Raw genomic sequence first — 20,847 nt, forward strand, 5'->3', positions numbered from 1 at the left:
CAAAATATAATTATTTAACATTATTTATCCACAACACGAATTATATCCAAAAGTTAAATGGATATATTCCATGCCAATGAAATAGCAATAAAACATAAAATAGCAATAAAACATAATCATGGAACATATAGAATCAAGATTTTCATAGTTAGCTTTTGGAAAAATTATTTAAGATTTACGTTAGTATATTTGTGTTCCCTTCTAAGATGCAGTAGTGTCAAAGTTGGATGATCTTGAGCTTTACGTTAGTATATGTGTTTAAATTAGCTAAAACTTTACTATTTGTGCTGTCTCCTTAGATATAGTAGAGTCAAAGCTGGATGACCTTCCATATAGATATTTATGGGGAAGTGCAATTAGGTAACTTTATTTATGGATTTTGAAATAGTAATTTTGTCATAATGGAGTATCTTAACAATATATATCCTCAAAACTTTTTGAGTTCATTTAGTTTTAATAATAAACATTAACTAAGTACTTTAATAAAACTGCAATATTGCTACATCCAACAAGCACATATTCCAGACCTTTGATATTACTGCAATTAGGTAAGATTATCTGTCAGTTTTGAAATAGTAATTTTATCATAATAAAGTATATTAACAATGTATACAGTGAAAACTTTTTGAGTTCATTTAATTTCTTATATTACCATTAATGAATTGCTTCAGTAAAATTGCAATATTACTGCATGCAGCAGGCACAAACAGTAAAGACCTTTGATATATAAAAGGAATATGTACAAATGAGGCAGATGAATTTATTTAATTATTTGATTTTTTTCATTAGGTTGATGAAGTATTTATGGTTTTTGAATTAATATATAATTTTAAGATGCACCCCATTACTATTGAGATAAATTCTTTGAATTTATTTAATTGTTTAATTATTTTTGCTAAAAAGAAAAAAATAAAAATAAATAACAAGTGCTATCTAAATAGCTTGATAGAATTGCAATATCACTCGGAAACCTATAAAGTTGTTCTTTTATTACCAATAATATTTTTAACCAAAAGAACATGAAAATAAAATAATAATTATTATTAAAATAGATTAATAGAATTGCAATATTACTGAGAGGACTGTAAAGTTCTGCATGCTTATAGACTAAAATGGTTACTATTGGAATTATTTTAAAGTCCTTTTCATTGTATTTTAAATGTTTTAATGTCTAAGGTTTAAATATTAAAATTTGTTTTATTTAAAAATAGAATTAAAAAAAAAAAAAATTTACTCCGTATCAAGAAATTGCAGATTAACAATACTACTAAAATTTTCACTTAAACCATCAATATATTTGTGTCATTCTTTTTAATTCGTTTTATTAATATTAAAGGAAAATTTAGTCATGACTCTGAACAACGTATATTGCCTCCACAGACACATAAAAGCTAACAAGTAACGAAAACGTTTTGAAAATTATTATTATATTAGATGTAACGATAATAATACATAGGCTATTGACGAACTAGTAAAATGGGGACTTATTTTGATACTTCATCCTCACCCCCACTGCTCATCGTAATAGCAGGCAACAAAATGAGCACGGTTTTTAGGCAGACACATTGCAACACGGCAATTCGCAGTGGAGGTTGCAGCACCCAACTGGTTGCTTACAATTTGAATTTTTGCACGCAATACATCTTGGATCAACCGGATACTTCCTGCCCAGCTTGGAAACGTCCACCGTCTTCTCCGACTTCAATTCGTCATGTAACTTTACGCCTTCACGCATTGAATGAACTTCAACTTGACCTATTTTGATTTTTGTGGCGAATTGTATCAGTAATTTCACATCAAGAAAATATCTTAACAAAACACTTTTATCATCTATCCAAAACATCACAAACAAACTTTCAATAATGTTAAATACTACCTCGTGCATCATTTTGGACATCTGTTGCTCGAGAGAGCACTGCAACGAGCGAAAAACATATCAGAGAGATCAATATAATCGCAGAGGAAGAAGCCATCTTTAATCCTATGAAACCACACCTACTTTGCCTTTTCTTTTAAATTGGATGAGTCGTTATGCACGCAGCACCTACCATTTTATAATCGTTTGCGTTGCCATTTTTGAGCCCTCATCCACCTCGCTAAAAGTTAGGGTTTTGCACACTGTAATAATGCTTTGTTTCAATTTCAGTGGGGGAGGTATGGATGTTTCCCAGTCAGTACTGGATCTTCTCTCAGAGGGGAAGGAATGTTACCATTTTCATGGTAGGAACTAATGCAAAGTGAGACATTAGAGAAGGAATGTTACCATTTTCATGGTAGGAACTGTGAGATCTTAATGCAACGTGAGACATTAGAGAAGGAATGTTACCATTTTCATGGTAGGAACTGTGAGATCTTAATGCAAAGTGAGACATTAAAAGTTTTTGATATACACTTTTAGAAAACCATCGAATCGTATTTATAGATGAAAAATCGATGTTTCAAATTTTAATTTATAGGCTATTAAATTATATAAAATGAGACAACATAAGGATGGATCTTTTCTATTATAAGATAAGGGATGGGCAAGAAATTGAAGAACTCAAATTAATGATGCATATTGATGTTTAATAATGTAAACGACTACATAGTAGCTAGTACTTAACTTATATATAACTTAATTAAACTAAGAAATAATAAAGACACAGATTTCATCACAAAAATAAAAGAACTAATAAAATGTTATATTGTTGAATACCATCACCAAAAATTAAGAAATATAGAAATATGATAAATTAATTTTGTTTATATAAACATATATACACATCAATATATATTAAACTCATTAAAATATAACATACATACACTTATATAAGCATATAAGTCAGAAAAATACATACATATATATAAGCATATAAGTCAGAAAAATAAAAATAATAGACAAAAAAGTGAATAAGAAAAAACTAAAAATAAAAACCAATAAAAAAGGACATAGGAAATTAATAACTAACAGAAATAAATAAAATTTCAACCAATTACCTTTTAAATAAAAAAAAAATCAATTAATAATAATAAAAGAGTATAAAATGAATTTCCAATATTAAACTACTAAAGCTCAAATTTTTGTTAAAAACAAACTAATACCCAATAAAAAAAATGAACTAATACATAGTCAAAACAAAAATAAATATATAATACCATACCCACACATACAAACTATTAATAAAAAACAAATCTATTTATAAAAATATTAAATTTGTTTTTTTAATAAAATATCATTAAAAAAATAATATATATATACTTATAAAAATATTAAATTTGTTTTTTTTAATAAAATATCATTAAAAAAATAATATATATATACACTTCTCAATTATATAGAAGACATTCATCCTGGTGTTATCTTATTTTATATATGATATTAGTCTATAAATTAAAATTGGAAACATCCATCTCTCCAATGTGAAATAGGAAACTTCTTTTGCATTCAAATAATTTGCCATAACACCCTATAATAATATGATGAAATTGGTAACATTCCATTTAATCCAATACTGAGTACTGGACATAACCATACCTCGCAACAAAAACGGGAAACAGCCATAATTGCGCTGTGAAAAAGGATAGATTTTACCAAGCTAGCCAGGGACTGAATTGGCAACACATATCATTATAAAACGAGGTAGCACAAAAAAGCAAAATTACATATCATTATAAAACGAGGTAGCACAAAAAAGCAAAATTAGCTATACTAGTATATACTAGCTTTACGTTAGTATATGTGTTTAAATTAGCTAAAACTTTCCTATTTGTGCTGTCTCGTTTGTGCTGTCTCGTTAGATATAGTAGAGTCAATTGTGCTGTCTCGTTAGATATAGTAGAGTCAAAGCTGGATGGCCTTTCATATAGATATTTATGGGGAAGTGCAATTAGGTAACTTTATTTATGGATTTTGAAATAGTAATTTTGTCATAATGAAGTATCTTAACAATATATATCCTCAAAACTTGTTCATTTAGTTTTAATAATAAACATTAACTAAGTACTTTAATAAAAGTGTAATATTGCTACATCCAACAAGCATATATTCCAGACCTTTGATATTACTGCAATTAGACCTATTGCTACATCCAACAAGCATATATTCCAGACCTTTGATATTACTGCAATTAGACCTTTGATATTACTGCAATTAGGTAAGATTATCGGTAAGTTTTGAAATAGTAATTTTATCATAATAAAGTATCTTAACAATGTATACAGTGAAAACTTTTTGAGTTCATTTAATTTCTTATAATTACCATTAATGAATTACTTCAGTAAAATTGCAATATTACTACATGCAGCAGGCACAAACGGTAAAGACCTTTGATATATAAAAGGGATATGTACAAATGAGGCAGATGAATTTAACAATACTACTAAAATTTTCACTTAAACCATCAATATATTTGTATCATTATTTTAAATTCCGTTTTATTAATATTAAAAGAAAATTCAGTGATGACTCTGAACTGACGAGAACAACGTATATTGCCTCCATAGACACATAAAAGCTAACAAGTAACGAAAACGTTTTGAAAATTATTATTATTATATTAGATGTAACGATAATAATACGTAGGCTATTGACGAACTAGTAAAATGGGGACTTATTTTGATACTTCATCCTCACCCCACTGCTCATCGTAATAGCAGGCAACAAAATGAGCACGGTTTTTAGGCAGACACATTGCAACACTGCAATCCGCAGTGGAGGTTGCAGCACCCAGCTGGTTGCTTACAATTTGAATTTTTGCACGCAATACATCTTGGATCAACCGGATACTTTCTGCCCAGCTTGGAAACGTCCACCGTCTTCTCCGACTTCAATTCGTCATGTAACTTTACACCTTCACTCATTGAATGAACTTCAACTTGACCTATTTAATATATTATTTTGACTTGACCTATTTAATATATTATTTTGATTTTTGTGGCGAATTGTATCAGTAATTTCACATCAAGAAAATATCTTAACAAAACACTTTTATCATATATCCAAAACTTCACAAACAAACTTTCAATAATGTTAAATACTACCTCGTGCATCATTTTGGACATATGTTGCTCGAGAGAGCACTGCGACGAGCGAAAAACATATCAGAGAGATCAATATAATCGCAGAGGAAGAAGCCATCTTTAATCCTATGAAACCACACCTACTTTGCCTTTTCTTTTAAACTGGATGAATCGTTATGCACGCAGCTCCTACCATTTTATAATCGTTTGCGTTGCCATTTTTGAGCCCTCACCCACCTCGCTAAAAGTTAGGGTTTTGCACACTCTAATAATGCTTTGTTTCAATTTCAGTGGGGAGGTATGGATGTTTCCCAGTCAGTACTGGATCTTCTCTCAGAGGGGAAGAAATGTTACCATTTTCATGGTAGGAACTGTGAGATCTTAATGCAAAGTGAGACATTAGAGAAGGAATGTTACCATTTTCACGGTAGGAACTGTGAGATCTTAATGCAAAGTGAGACATTAGAAGTTTCTGATATACACTTTTAGAAAACCATCGAATAGTATTTATAGATGAAAAATCGATGTTTCAAATTTTAATTTATAGGCTATTAAATTATATAAAATGAGACAACATAAAGATGGATCTTTTCTATTATAAGATAAGGGATGGCCAAGAAATTGAAGAACTCAAATTAATGATGCATATTGATGTTTAATAATGTAAACGACTACATAGTAGCTAGTACTTAATTTATATATAACTTAATTAAACTAAAAAAAATAAAGACACAGATTTCATCACAAAAATAAAAGAACTAATAAAATGTTATATTGTTGAATACCATCACCAAAAATTAAGAAATATAGAAATATGATAAATTAATTTTGTTTACATAAACATATATACAGATTAATATATATTAAACTCATTAAAATAAAAATAATAGACAAAAAAGTGAATAAGAAAAAACTAAAAATAAAAACGAAATAAGAAAGGACATAGAAAATTAATAACTAACAGAAATAAATAAAATTCCAACCAATTACCTTTTAAATAAAAAAATTCAATTAATAATAATAAAAGAGCATAAAATGAATTTCCAATATTAAACTACTAAAGCTCAAATTTTTGTTAAAAACAAACTAATACCCAATAAAAAACGAACTAATACATAGTCAAAACAAAAATAAATATATAATACCATACCCACACATACAAACTATTAAAAAACTATTAATAAAAAACAAATCTATTTATAAAAATATTAAATTTGTTTTTTTTAATAAGAAATCATTAAGAAAATAATATATATATACACTTCTCAATTATATAGAAGACATTCATCCTGGTGTTATCTTATTTTATATATGCTATTAGTCTATAAATTAAAATTGGAAACATCCATCTCTCCAATGTGAAATAGGAAACTTCTTCTGCATTCAAATAATTTGCCATAACACCCTATAATAATATGATGAAATTGGTAACATTCCATTTAATCCAATACTGAGTACTGGACATAACCATACCTCCCAACAAAAACGGGAAACAGCCATAATTGCGCTGTGAAAAAGGATAGATTTTACCAAGCTAGCCAGGGACTGAATTGGCAACACATATCATTATAAAATGGTAGAAGCTACCTGCAGAACGACGTAGCACAAAAAAGCAAAATAGGTGTCTTGTAAGGTTAAAGATGGCTTCTTCGACTGCGATTATATTCATCTCTTTAATATGTTTTTCGGTTGTCGGAGGAGCAGATGTCCAAAATGGTGCACAAGATAGTATTTAATTCTATTGTAAATTTGGTATTTCATCAATATCTGAAAGCTGAATTTAATATTTCTCCAAAACTGTAGGTGAAGTTGGAGTGTATTTCATCAATATCTGAAAGCTGAATTTAATATTTCTCCAAAACTGTAGGTGAAGTTGGAGTTCATTCAATGCGTGAGCCTGGAAAGTTACATGACGAATTGAAATCGGAGAAAATATGGATTGATCCTGGATGTTTTCAGTGCAAAAGAGCAAATTGTCGCTTTGATTACTGTTGCATCCGCTGCCCACAATTGTCGTGTTGCCCAGATTTAAAGTAACTGCTCCTTCGAATTGTCCTTTTGTTGCCTATTATTACGATGCGCAGTGGCCGTGCGAATACACTATGAAAACAAGTAAAGCCTGGACCATGCGGTAGATTAAATATGCTGCTGTTATAGAAGACAGTAAGGCAAAACATATGCCACAACTGTCTGAGACATTGTTATCATACAATTAACTTGAATGTTGACTCTCACCATAGAAAGTCTGTGAGCTAGACATAGCGAATAAGAGATAGCATAAGACAAGCTACGATACAATAAGGGATAAGCAATGGTACTACTAAGATGAAACCGGACCCTGGATGTGACTGGAAATGCTGAGATTAAACATTAAAGCCAAACAAATAGAGCAGATCTTGTAGCAATACAGAGAGCACCTTCAGATCAGGTTTTGATCATGCAAGTTGAAAGTATGAGCATGGCATGCCCTTAACAGGATTGGGAAAGCTGCAACTACACATTGCAAGAGCACCTGAAGATGGAGATGGGCCTTACAATTGGGGCATCCTAATTTGTCTCTTGGTCCAATTGACTGTTTTTGTTCATGTGAGGAGATTAATAAAGTTTTGATTTCAATTTCAAAGGATTACAACAATCCCTGTACAACAGAGATTACAAAAATTCTATGATAAAGTGTTAAAAGAAGATTTCTGAAGGAGAGGGCATTGAACTCCAATGACAAGTTGAAGGGAAGGAAACCGGACCCTGGATGTGACTGGAAATGCTGAGATTAAACATTAAAGCCAAACAAATAGAGCAAATCTTGTAGCAATACAGAGAGCACCTTCAGATCAGGTTTTGATCATGCAAGTTAAAAGTATGAGTATGGCATGCCCTTAACAGGATTGGAAAGCAGCAACTACACATTGCAAGAGCACCTGAAGATGGAGATGGGCCTTACAATTGGGAAAAGAAGTGTGTCATGAGAAGAGGCATCGATCTAATGACCCTTCTTACAAAAGTTTGTCAAGCCACTGTGTCAAATTCAACTCAACACAGAAAGCAAGCTGAACTGATTCATTCACACGTGAAACTCCTACCAGTCAGTGAGTTTGAATACCCAACAAGTTTGACTTGCCACTACTCATTGGCAGTACAACACATGTAATAGAGATTCACAATATGGATAAAGGATAATGTTAATGTTTACAGTTCAACAGCCTAAACGATTTTATAGGGTGACTTAAAATCAGTTTATATTGAGAATTAAATGAAAATTTAATTATATAACCAGTGGGGTAGTGGTTCAATATGGTGGGAGGTGTGCCTTCTCAAGCTTCCCACCATGGATCCAATCTGCCTACAGGCATGTGCTTTGTGTCAACCCCCATGCATGTAACGCCATGGAAACTCTTCCACAATCTAACTTGTTGAAGGATCATTCTCAAGTGAAAAATGCAAGTATGTTGTTCCCTCTGATATTCATCATCAGAACAGCAACATGGAGAACTCCCATATTGTTGTACTTGCATCCTAATTTGTCTCTTGGTCCAATTGACTGTTTTTGTTCATGTGAGGAGATTAATAAAGTTTTGATTTCAATTTCAAAGGATTACAACAATCCCTGTACAACAGAGCTTACAAAAATTCTATGATAAAGTGTTAAAAGAAGATTTCTGAAGGAGAGGGCATTGAACTCCAATGACAAGTTGAAGGGAAGGAAACCGGACCCTGGATGTGACTGGAAATGCTGAGATTAAACATTAAAGCCAAACAAATAGAGCAGATCTTGTAGCAATACAGAGAGCACCTTCAGATCAGGTTTTGATCATGCAAGTTAAAAGTATGAGTATGGCATGCCCTTAACAGGATTGGGAAAGCAGCAACTACACATTGCAAGAGCACCTGAAGATGGAGATGGGCCTTACAATTGGGAAAAGAAGTGTGCCATGAGAAGAGGCATCGATCTAATGACCCTTCTTACAAAAGTTTATCAAGCCACTGTGTCAAATTCAACTCAACACAGAAAGCAAGCTGAACTGATTCATTCACACGTGAAACTCCTACCAGTCAGTGAGTTTGAATACCCAACAAGTTTGACTTGCCACTACTCATTGGCAGTACAACACATGTAATAGAGATTCACAATATGGATAAAGGATAATGTTAATGTTTACAGTTCAACAGCCTAAACGATTTTATAGGGTGACTTAAAATCAGTTTATATTGAGAATTAAATGAAAATTTAATTATATAACCAGTGGGGTAGTGGTTCAATATGGTGGGAGGTGTGCCTTCTCAAGCTTCCCACCATGGATCCAATCTGCCTACAGGCATGTGCTTTGTGTCAACCCCCATGCATGTAACGCCATGGAAACTCTTCCACAATCTAACTTGTTGAAGGATCATTCTCAAGCGAAAAATGCAAGTATGTTGTTCCCTCTGATATTCATCATCACAACAGCAACATGGAGAACTCCCATATTGTTGTACTTGCATCCTAATTTGTCTCTTGGTCCAATTGACTATTTTTGTTCATGTGAGGAGATTAATAAAGTTTTGATTTCAATTTCAAAGGATTACAACAATCCCTGTACAACAGAGCTTACAAAAATTCTATGATAAAGTGTTAAAAGAAGAACAGCAACATGGAGAACTCCCATATTGTTGTACTTGCATCCTAATTTGTCTCTTGGTCCAATTGACTATTTTTGTTCATGTGAGGAGATTAATAAAGTTTTGATTTCAATTTCAAAGGATTACAACAATCCCTGTACAACAGAGCTTACAAAAATTCTATGATAAAGTGTTAAAAGAAGATTTCTGAAGGAGAGGGCATTGAACTCCAATGACAAGTTGAGGGAAGGAAACCGGACCCTGGATGTGACTGGAAATGCTGAGATTAAACATTAAAGCCAAACAATCAGGTTTTGATCATGCAAGTTGAAAGTATGAGTATGGCATGCCCTTAACAGGATTGGGAAAGCTGCAACTACACATTGCAAGAGCACCTGAAGATGGAGATGGGCCTTACAATTGGGAAAAGAAGTGTGTCATGAGAAGAGGCATTGATCTAATGACCCTTCTTACAAAAGTTTGTCAAGCCACTGTGTCAAATTCAACTCAACACAGAAAGCAACCTGAACTGATTCATTCACACGTGAAACTCCTACCAGTCAGTGAGTTTGAATACCCAACAAGTTTGACTTGCCACTACTCATTGGCAATTAAAAATTTAGAACTAGCTTCGAGTAAGTTGAGCTTGGGAGCAACCAGTTAACTCGCAAGTACTGCTATGTCAAACTATGACATGTGAGTAGTCGCAAATTTTTACACGCGTCAGCAAGTTTGACCCGCAAGTGCAATGGCATTTTTGCCCAAATCTTAGTGGTCCATATTGCCAACAAGACATTGATCTTAGCATAACAGGTCTAGCAAAGGGAATTTTGTCTTTTATCTCTCGATTTGGCATCAACAAAACTCAGGTCTCAGATGTGACACAGCGTTTATTTGACGCCTATGTTCTTAATGTGGCTTGGAATGTGCGCACCAGCGGCTCACATACTTCTGACCACCATGGTCTATCTGCTTATAATTTCACTCATAGCAACCACCATGACCCGGGACACTCCAACTCACCTCTCCTCAACAGGATCCAATAAGAAGTAAGGAGTAAACAGTAAAGGCCTATCCGTCCAACTATGTATGGCCTCAACAAAGGGAAAAAAGACGATACCCATAAGCATTGGCTCATTAAGAAAAAATTGTGCCTTCAGCTAAGGCATTGATCCTAGAATGGCAGCTAAGACGGACAGGAAACAAATACAGCCTTCCTCCATCAAATTGAAAACTGAAAACACACCAAAATGGAGCATCAGAACAAGGCTTAATAAAAATAGATAAACGGAACATAGATCTCACCACAACAGCTAAGAGCAAAAGGTAGGCAAAGCCTTAATGACAAAACTATTTCACATTGCAGTGGAACTGATTCACCAGCCGGTATTCTAAACAATAATTCTCAAGCAATGATCCATTGCTGCTGGTCATCCGTTGATTTTTGACTGCTCTGCTAATTTTATAGTAAAAGCATGGGAGGCAGCAAACTATGTAAAGGAGTGCCCTAGCCTCACATAAAAGCAGCAAAAACATTCCATAATGGATTGTTAAGCAAGCTAATGGTTAAAATTAAATTCAAAGAAGAAAAGCATAATGGCTAACCCTGGTAAAGATAGAGGAGTTGCTGCTGCTCATGGAGAGCCACAGGCCTTGAGGATGAGTACAGATGGGCAAGTTTGTTCTAGAAGGAAAAGCATGGAAAGCAGCAAACTATGTAAAGGAGTGCCCTAGCCTCACATAAAAGCAGCAAAAACATTCTATAATGGATTGTTAAGCAAGCTAATGCTTAAAATTAAATTCAAAGAAGAAAAGCATAAAACCTCAACTAGATAGTATAGAATGACCAGAAATTCAAGAACTAAATCTTCCTGTGGCATGCTAGCGTATTCTATGATCACTGGATAACAGATCACTACTCTGTATTTTATGCAAATATATGAGTCTAGATATTTGCAACAATCAGGAATAAGAACCTACATTATAACGCATTGATAAACATGCTGCCTAACCACTAAATAAATCGCAATTTAGCGTTCCAATAGCAATACAGTGTGCTGTTGGTATTATCAACGGATTATCTGAAAGAAGAAATGCAAGCAGTTACATAACCAGATACATGCAAACTTAAGCAAAATTGTTATCTAACTTGTGAAGTTATTAAGACACGGACATTATACAAGCAGGCTAGACGGATGCAGAGATTAGGGATGTGAATCTACACTGTAGGCTGAGAGATACATGCTGTCTAATCAGCAATTGATAAACATGCTGCCTAACCACTAAATAAATCGCAATTTAGCGTTCCAATAGCAATACAGTGTGCTGTTGGTATTATCAACGGATTATCTGAAAGAAGAAATGCATGCAGTTACATAACCAGATACATGCAAACTTAAGCAAAATTCTTATCTAACTTATGAAGTTATTAAGACACGGACGTTCTACAAGCAGGCTAGACGGATGCAGAGATTAGGGATGTGAATCTACACTGTAGGCTGAGAGATACATGTTGTCTAATCAGCAAAGAAATCCAACAATTAAGAACCAGAATCTACATTAGAAACAAAGGGAAACATGATGGCTAACGCATTGATAAACATGCTGCCTAACCACTAAATAAATCGCAATTTAGCGTTCCAATAGCAATACAGTGTGCTGTTGGTATTATCAACGGATTATCTGAAAGAAGAAATGCATGCAGTTACATAACCAGATACATGCAAACTTAAGCAAAATTCTTATCTAACTTATGAAGTTATTAAGACACGGACATTCTACAAGCAGGCTAGACGGATGCAGAGATTAGGGATGTGAATCTACACTGTAGGCTGAGAGATACATGTTGTCTAATCAACAAAGAAATCCAACAATTAAGAACCCTTCCTGACCCAACGAAAAAAGAATACGAAAGAATTCAGACTCTTATACAAGAGAGGCACTGTAGAAGCTCAGGAATGAAAACATAAAGAGTACCTGAAATAAACCAGTGTAGTGGACCCGAAGCGAAATAACAAGCCGACGCAAAGTAACCACGAAATCGTGTATAAGCTTATTATATAACAAGAAAATTACGTTACACGTAGCGCATAATGTCACCTGGAATGAAATGTGTACACAAGACAGGTACAAATGGCGTAAATTACCTTAACCCCCATCAAATCAGCTTAGGTGAGGGCGCAACACATGTTGAGGATATCGCCTGAATCACCTTAACCCCCATCAAATCAGCCTAGGTGATGGCCCAACAGATGGTGAGGATATGGCCTGAATTACCTTAACCCCGTCAAATCAGCTTAGCTGATGGCCCAATGAAAATACCTTCCGAATTTCTTATAACGCCAAGCTAGAGCTCCTCCCACGGAAGACGAAGTTAAGCAGATCAATTTGGGCACGGACGATGAACTAAGCCCGATATTCATCGATGCCCACCTTGCTCCTGAGGAAGTAATGTAGTATACCCAACTCCTCCAGAGGAAAGGCCTTCTATCCGTCCCCTCTAAGTCTTCCTTCTCAACCCGGCCTTTAAGGATGAGCGGCGACCGTCAGTCCGCATTTGGTTGTTGGGCTGCCATTGAGGCTAAGCCCTATTTGAGACTATCCCTGGCTTTTACTAAGCATTTGAACCATACCCTATTGCCGTAGTCTCTGCGGGTGAAGCTGCTGTCTTTGACTCTATTGGCCCGGATGCCTTTACATATGTTTTAGGTTAACCTGCCTTCTCCGCTGCTCCTGCCTTTGACTAGAATGGGGAAATTGCTTGCTCGGATACCTATGGTGTTGCTCTCACCTTTGCCTTCGCTACCTCTGCCTTAGTTGCTGGTAGTGTTGCTCCCGTTGCGGGATCTACTGCTTAAACTAGTGTTACCCGCTGGGTCTCCATCTCGCCCTAAAAGGTATGCTGTAGGCTCTCGAACGGGCTCAGATGATAGCTCAGATGCTACTGAAGAATTGATAGCTCGTATAGATGTTCATGCTGCTTGCTCTGTTGCTTCCACTGGGTAGTAAACAGGCGACTCGCCCACTGGGTAAGCTGAATCAACGAGTGCTCCCACAATGAATGATGATCATTTCGTTGATCCTTAGCGGGGTATGATAGGAGCCGGGGTATGATCCTTTGTCTCGAGTTCAAGAAAAAATGTTAGGGTCCCCCATCCTTCCCCCCTTCCCCCCTTCCTTCACAGTTATAAGGCTCGATGGATCCTTACGGAGCCGGCCCCCGGAGGGTATAGAATGGATCCTTTGTCTCCAAGAATAAAGCTTTATGTGGCTCGAAGGGGCCATACCGAAAAAGGAAGGCGAGCCTCTGTCTGGCTCGAAGAGCCCTTTATCTGGCTCGAAGAGCCCTTTATCTAGCTCGAAGCTTTATCTTGCTCGAACTTTATCTGGCTTTATCTGGCTCTTAACAGAACGTGCGAACCCCCATCAAATCATATCCACTGCTGCGAAGCCCTTGGAGCATCTTTCACCTTCCACAAGAAAAATGAAAATACCTTCCGAATTTCTTATAACGCCAAGCTAGAGCTCCTCCCACGGAAGACGAAGTTAAGCAGATCAATCTGGGCACGGACGATGAACTACGCCCGACATTCATCAATGCCCACCTCGCTCCTGAGGAAGTAATGGCCTGAATCGTTTCGACGCTCATATCTGAGGAGCCTGGGTTTCTCTGCTGAGTGGGTATTACCTATAGTCTGGCACCTGTTGATGAGGATCATGCGACAGAGCACGCACACCTGCACAACACCTGTTAATACCCTGCAACCTTAGCATATACATATACCTGTTTACGGAATAACGAATTAATGCTAGCATTAACACTAGACCGTTGACGGTCAGGCATAATGAAACTGGGCGTAAATATCAAATTAACCTATGTTCGGGCCTCTTCCGCCTCGGGAAGAGGCCAAATAAGATGGGAAAGCTTCAGCGGGAAAGCAGACATAGGTTATCTGGGGAGAACACCGCACATACCTTATAATAACCGCCGTATAACAGACTACGAAAACACCAAACTAATGCTAAGTCGGGAAATAACGATTACTATAGTCCCTGCCAGATGCCAGATGGCAGGGCACACCAAACTAATGCTAAGTCGGGAAATAACGATTACTATAGTCCCTGCCAGATGCCAGATGGCAGGGCCGGATGCCAGATGGCAGGGACTAATAATGTAAATATAAATTATCATGATTAATATAAATACCCAATAATTTTTTAATAATATATTAGTTTTAAAAAAAATTTAAATAATATATACTAAATAATAATTTAATATAAATAAGTATATAACTAACCAGATAAGTACATAATTAAAAGTGTCTTTTCTCATATGCTCACATATATACAATTTTCTCAGTAATTTATTACACAAACAAAATTAATTCTAATCCTTTTAAAATTAAAATTCATATGAGTAATTATTAATAGTAAGACTTTACTGCGAAGGAAAATAATTAAAAACCTCTTTTTCTCAATTATTTTTTTTATAGTGTTTTAATTTCATCTGTATGCCTCTTAGTTTTTGACATTTTCAATTTTTTTTTTTTCACTTTAGAAATCCATAGAAACGTATTTATACATGAAAATTCGATGTTTCAACTTTTAATTTATAGGCTATTAAAATATATAAAAGGAAACCACACAAGGATGGATCTTTTCTATTATAAGACAAGGAGCCACTGCCGTGGCGGTAGTCCCTGCCGGGGGGTTTGCAGGGACAACTGCAAGTTAGCTAACAGCAAATGGATTGCATGAAGCAGGAGCTGGACTGAATTGCAGAACTTGGAAAGGTTGCTGTTGTTAGTCTTCTGCAGAATGGATTAATCATTTCTCTTTCAGCATTTGGGGAGCTGTGAGTTGCTGTTGTTAGTCTTCTGCAGAATGGATTAATCATTTCTCATTCAGCATTTGGGGAGCTGTGAGTTGAACTATGCAATGGAAGATAAAATAATACCCTCTGAATGATTGCTATAGGTTTTCTTCTCAATATTGATCTAGATAGAACATAGGAATAATTGGGGGAAGCATATAATAAATTACAATGATGCACAGCCCAACTGGAAAAAACACAAGCACAGACCATGCTACAGCAAAAGCACAAGAAACTGCCTCAATCTTTGAAAATGACCCAATTTGGAAAAACACAAACAGGAATCAAGCTATATCACAAGCACGAGAAACTGCCTCAATAAAATAAATTTCTAGAGTACAGTTGGAAAGAAATATTAGTTTGAACATCTATAAGTAATCCAAAACTTCAAAACAGAATTAACATAAAATGGCTAAGCTGTGATTATATGTGTTTAATATACTACAAGGATTACTCCATATCCTTTGATTTATTTTATACTGTTTCCACAAATCTTTGTGTTATTTTATATTGTTTCCACAAATCTTTGTGAACTCTCTGGGCAATGCCTAAGCCTACCTAAACATATACTAGATAACCAAGTATGGTATAGATCCTGTGTTCGGAAATTCTGCAGACCTGGGAGCATGAACCTAATCAAAATGATGTCGCATTTTACAAAAGGACTGTGGGCAACAGATTATATTACACTCACTTTCTGGCGGGTCCAAGCCATTCTAATAAGTATGGCAGTAACTAATAGGAAATTAAAGTTTAAAGGGCAAACTTGGTTGGGCACTATCTGAATTTTAGTAGTTATCAACCACAAACAATTGGCTAGTCACGACAAGTAATCAGTGTATGAAAGACATGTTTAGATTCTAAAAAAAATATGGTAGCCCAGTTCTAAGTGCAAGAAAAGATGACATTTGTAAGGTTCAAATCAATAACAACGAAGATGAGACAACAGGTTATCATGCCTTATGGGGCAATTTACAGCCTTTGTTCATTTCATTCCTCTCAATATTGATCTAGATAGAACATAGGAATAATTGGGGGAAGCATATAATAAATTACAATAATGCACAGCGCAACTGGAAAAAACACAAGCACAGACTGTGCTACAGCAAAAGCACAAGAAACTGCCTCAATCTTTGAAAATGACCCAATTTGGAAAAACACAAACAGGAATCAAGCTATATCACAAGCACGAGAAACTGCCTCAATAAAATAAATTTCTAGAGTACAGTTGGAAAGATATATTAGTTTGAACATCTATAAGTAATCCAAAACTTCAAAAGTCAAACATACATTTCAGATATCATCAACAATTCAGAGTTCAGTTCGAAGTCAAACATACATTTCAAGATTGTTAAAATATTTTAAATAGTTATTACCTAATGTTGCTCTGGCTCATGCCCATTGCAAGAGACACATGTCTGGATAACATCTATTGCCCCGTCTTTAGACTTGGCAATAAGATTGGACCACATCTGTTTAATAACATGAAAAAAATTTAAGCAAATTGTACAGTTAACAATAAACAGAAACATAGGTAAAATAATAGCAAATGCAATACAAACCTCTGCGGTGCTTCGAGGGCAATGTACGGAGCCAGAAATTAATAAAGTACGCTGTCAATTGATTAGCAAAGCTCTCTCATCATAGCTAGTTATCAGTAGATTTTGTATTCCATCAAGCAGGAGCTAGACTGAATTGTAGAACTTGGAAAAGTTGCTGTTGTTAATCTTTTGCAGAATAGATCAATCATTTCTCATTCAGCATTTGGTGCTTTTGTTTTTTCTGCTGTACAAGCTCAACGATCTATTAAACAGGAGGTACTCTGTTCAGAATATAGATGGCCGTAGAAAGGGCATAATTCAGACATAACTACAGCGTGGTTATTTTTGCCCCGTCTTTAGACTTGGCAATAAGATTGGACCACATCTGTTTAATAACATGCAAAAAAATTAAGCAAATTGTACAGTTAACAATAAACATAAACATAGGTAAAATAATACCAAATGCAGTACAAACCTCTGCGGTGCCTTGAGGGCAATGTACGGAGCCAGAAATTAATAACGTAGGCTGTCCATTGATTAGCAAAGCTCTCTCATCATAGCTAGTTATCAGTATATTTTGTATAGCAGTATGCCATAATTCCATCTTCAAACAGCATAAATTCATTTTAAAGTTCATATAGTTTGCACAGCCCAACTGGAAAAAACAGAGGATCCTCAGCTTGCACTCGTAAGTATATTGAACTATTAACATGTTTCATGTATATTGGCTGACTGCAACTATTTACAGAGAATTCAGGCAACCATACAACTGCAATAATTAGTTGAAACAGAGAATGCTAGTGCTTTAGAAGGTCCCATATCATATATCTTACATTATAGACCTACAATGTTAAGAACACTGTAAATGTGATCTCAAACCAGTATGTGACGAACATTTTCTGAACTGAAGCTGAGGACAGAAAACAATCCTTGGCAGAATTGAGTTCCTTTGAGGTAGAAACGTTTTATTGCCAACTTGCTCGGGACTAATGATGCGGAGTGAAGAGTTCCACACTGTTGACCAAGGCCCCATTCCCATGGACATTTGTTGGAACTTAAGGTAGCCACAGGGGCACATGAGGCAGGGGTCAAATTTGTAGCACCAGGAGATGAGATGATTATGGGTTGGAATAGGATGATTATGGGTAGTATTCACCTCTAAATCTTCGAAAATCATCTTGTAATTCTTCTTAAATACCAGCCCAAACTCTCTCTTCATTCGTGTTATAACTAATTTTGGCACAGAAAACCAACAATATTTATTTTATAGGAAAGTATATAACGAAACATGGGCATTCATTGATATTACCAACCTCTACCTCGCTAGGTTCTGGGTACGTTTCATGGGCTACAAAGAGGCACATCACATTTTTACTGTTCCATTACATGTTTACAAACTGATTATAACTTGCATTAAAAGCTTGTAATTTTCAAAGATATATTATTCAAGAACTCAAAATTTACTTTAAACCTTACAGTGTTTTCCTTCAATTCCTAAGCAGATCTGTAACAAGACCAACACATTCAACCCGTCCATAAGAACACTTTATTTCTACAGCCCAACAGTTTGCAACATGGTGAGCCATTTTTTTCTATAAATTCTAATTGAAACACATACACTCCTTATCAATTCCAAGTTCTATTAGAAACACATAGGTCCATCCTATGAAGTACCCCAGCATCTCATTGTTAACAATGCCCTGTCCATAAGAAGGAAGCTTGATATTTTCAATGGGTGCATGACAAAGAAATAATTTAAGATAACATTGTCATAGTAGGCTACCAACTAGACTTAATAAAGAATTTGACAAGATGCACTTATCTGAGCTTATTAACCATAATATTAAATTCCATTGTGATTTGTATACATGTTGACATCAAAAGAGCTTTCTGATCTTTGCAACAGATTCCCAAAGACAAATCTTTAAGGGTGATTTTAGAGCCATTTTCTCTTCCCAAATTACAAATCAACAACACTTTGAACTCTGGATGAGATTTATCATCAAGATTGACAAAGTGTTCAATCTTAACAAGTGTGAATTATCATCCTCTCAAGAGCCCTTGACGGGGTGATATTTGTAATGTTTACAACTAATTGTCATTCCATAGTAATAATGCATATTAAATGTATACAGGAAGAGAGAAATTGAATCATGCATGAGAAACCAGATTTGAAGAGAAATTAATAAATGATTAAAAGGATAGTAAGCCTCAGTTCTAAAGATCTAACCAATTTGAGCATCTGCAAATCGAAGCTTGCTTCCGTCATAGTAATAAAGGTCCTTGAAGTTCACAAAAAATACCTTCTGCAGTCTCTGAATGTAGATAATCTGTAGAATGAAACTCAAAGCTATTACACACCTCTTTACAAATAATCTCATTTGAGTTTTAAGAAATAGAAAAATACAAGGGAATCATTATCTTTTAGGGTATTGGTTTCTCAAATGTTCTTATAAATAAATAACAGATCTTCCCTGATTCTAAACGGCACTACTGAATTTATTGCATTTGGAATACAACACAAAAAGAACATAATTCTGTTTATGTATTTTCTTTTATGAAAGACATATAGCACTAAAGAAACAACTCTAGAATTTTGGTAGATTGTTGAAGGTTGGCATCATGGACAATGCTTACCCTAGACTCAATCCTGATGGGCATATAGAGATGGAAAACATAAGATTGAATGGAGAGGGATCTGAATAATTATCTTTTTTGTATCCAAGGTGGTTAATCCATATTCTTTGATCTTTGTACCCAAATATTTAGCAGAAATCTCATCTAGAACCACCAAGATTTGTTTCAATTCATTTAGCTTATGTGGCCACAATAAAACACTCTTATTTTCTCATCTTTGACCATCAGATTTGTGAATTTTGAACATGCCCAAATTCTTTTAGGATGACTTTAGGCATGACACATGGGAAATCAACCTCCAACATGTTCTCTTCTAAGACATAGTGCTACAAACATAAATCACATATAATTGTTTTCATATTTTAAACTACCAGCAGTAAAAATGATATTATAATTTGCAAAATGTAACTGGTACAAGATACATGCATTTACTACAGACCACATCCAACTACGAGTTTCAACTAATTTATCACAATATTGTGGTTGTGCTAGATAGCTAAGCTTTAAATTAGAACCTAGATTTTTACTCGCTTAAGTGTGAGAGAATGGTAGGCCTATGATAAGATGAACAAAATCTGAGAGAAAAAGCCACACATAGACTTCACAAATAGTAAATAAACAATGACTAGCTACCAATCTTTATTAGTTGGTAAAGCAGGGGCATTTCTTATACCCCACTAAGGCTCACAGTTTCATGTGATTTGGACCAGGTGCAATCCTGCAAAATTTAGTAGAATATATGCCTCCAACCATGGTTTCTAAACCAATGAGATTTTTCCAGAGTGTCATAAACCAGCTACATTCCATTGTAATAAAACTTGAATGAGGAAATGCACATTTGTAGAAGAGATATAAAAGGAAGAATCTTATCAAATGAACCAATAAAGAGTAAAAAAAATTCTTTTAAAAAAGTTTAAAAACTGAAACTAAGAGAGATTAGGACCCTCAAACAACAGGGAATGACGCACAACGTAAAACATAAAGTATTATAATCAACATGAAATAAATGAAACTGGGAACATTGAAGACTTATGTAAGCAATATAATGCACTAAAAATGAGAGCTACGCTAATATAAACTAGAGGAACAACCCTTCTTTCTTGGAAGTTATGTTTTTGCTTATAGGCCCATCATACATCGACATAGAAGTTTTCGCTTTATCACTCATGCACTATATAAATAACCATTGAAAGGGTAAAGTTG

At 34.8% G+C, this 20,847-nt stretch overlaps 1 protein-coding gene across 17 annotated transcripts in view; it reads right to left on the minus strand.

Annotated features, from left to right (window-relative positions):
• Positions 1–1,484: 1,484 nt before the first annotated feature.
• LOC149216240 (beta-galactosidase 9-like) overlaps positions 1,485–20,847 on the minus strand; it is a 56,849-nt gene continuing 37,486 nt past the window's right edge. For 9 of the 17 annotated variants that reach the window (XM_089392728.1, XM_089392726.1, XM_089392722.1 and 6 more), the window contains 2 exons: positions 19,238–19,337; positions 17,525–17,662 (listed from right to left, as the gene is read on the minus strand). Coding sequence is in view for 6 of the 17 variants with exons in the window: in XM_089392733.1 (XP_089248859.1) it covers positions 17,336–17,392; positions 17,483–17,662; positions 19,238–19,276 (276 nt within the window). In the remaining 11 variants the exon portion in view is untranslated. Of the gene's footprint in view, positions 1,756–1,876; positions 1,916–16,842; positions 16,939–17,028; positions 17,393–17,482; positions 17,663–19,237; positions 20,581–20,847 lie in introns of those variants that run through there. The other 8 variants (XM_089392733.1, XM_089392732.1, XM_089392735.1 and 5 more) reach the window with 4 other exon arrangements.

This window comes from Pinus tabuliformis, chromosome 1_1 (genome assembly GCF_031772625.1).
Source record: "Pinus tabuliformis cultivar Carrire ecotype Pingquan chromosome 1_1, CPIR1, whole genome shotgun sequence".
Classification (NCBI taxonomy): Eukaryota; Viridiplantae; Streptophyta; class Pinopsida; order Pinales; family Pinaceae; genus Pinus; species Pinus tabuliformis.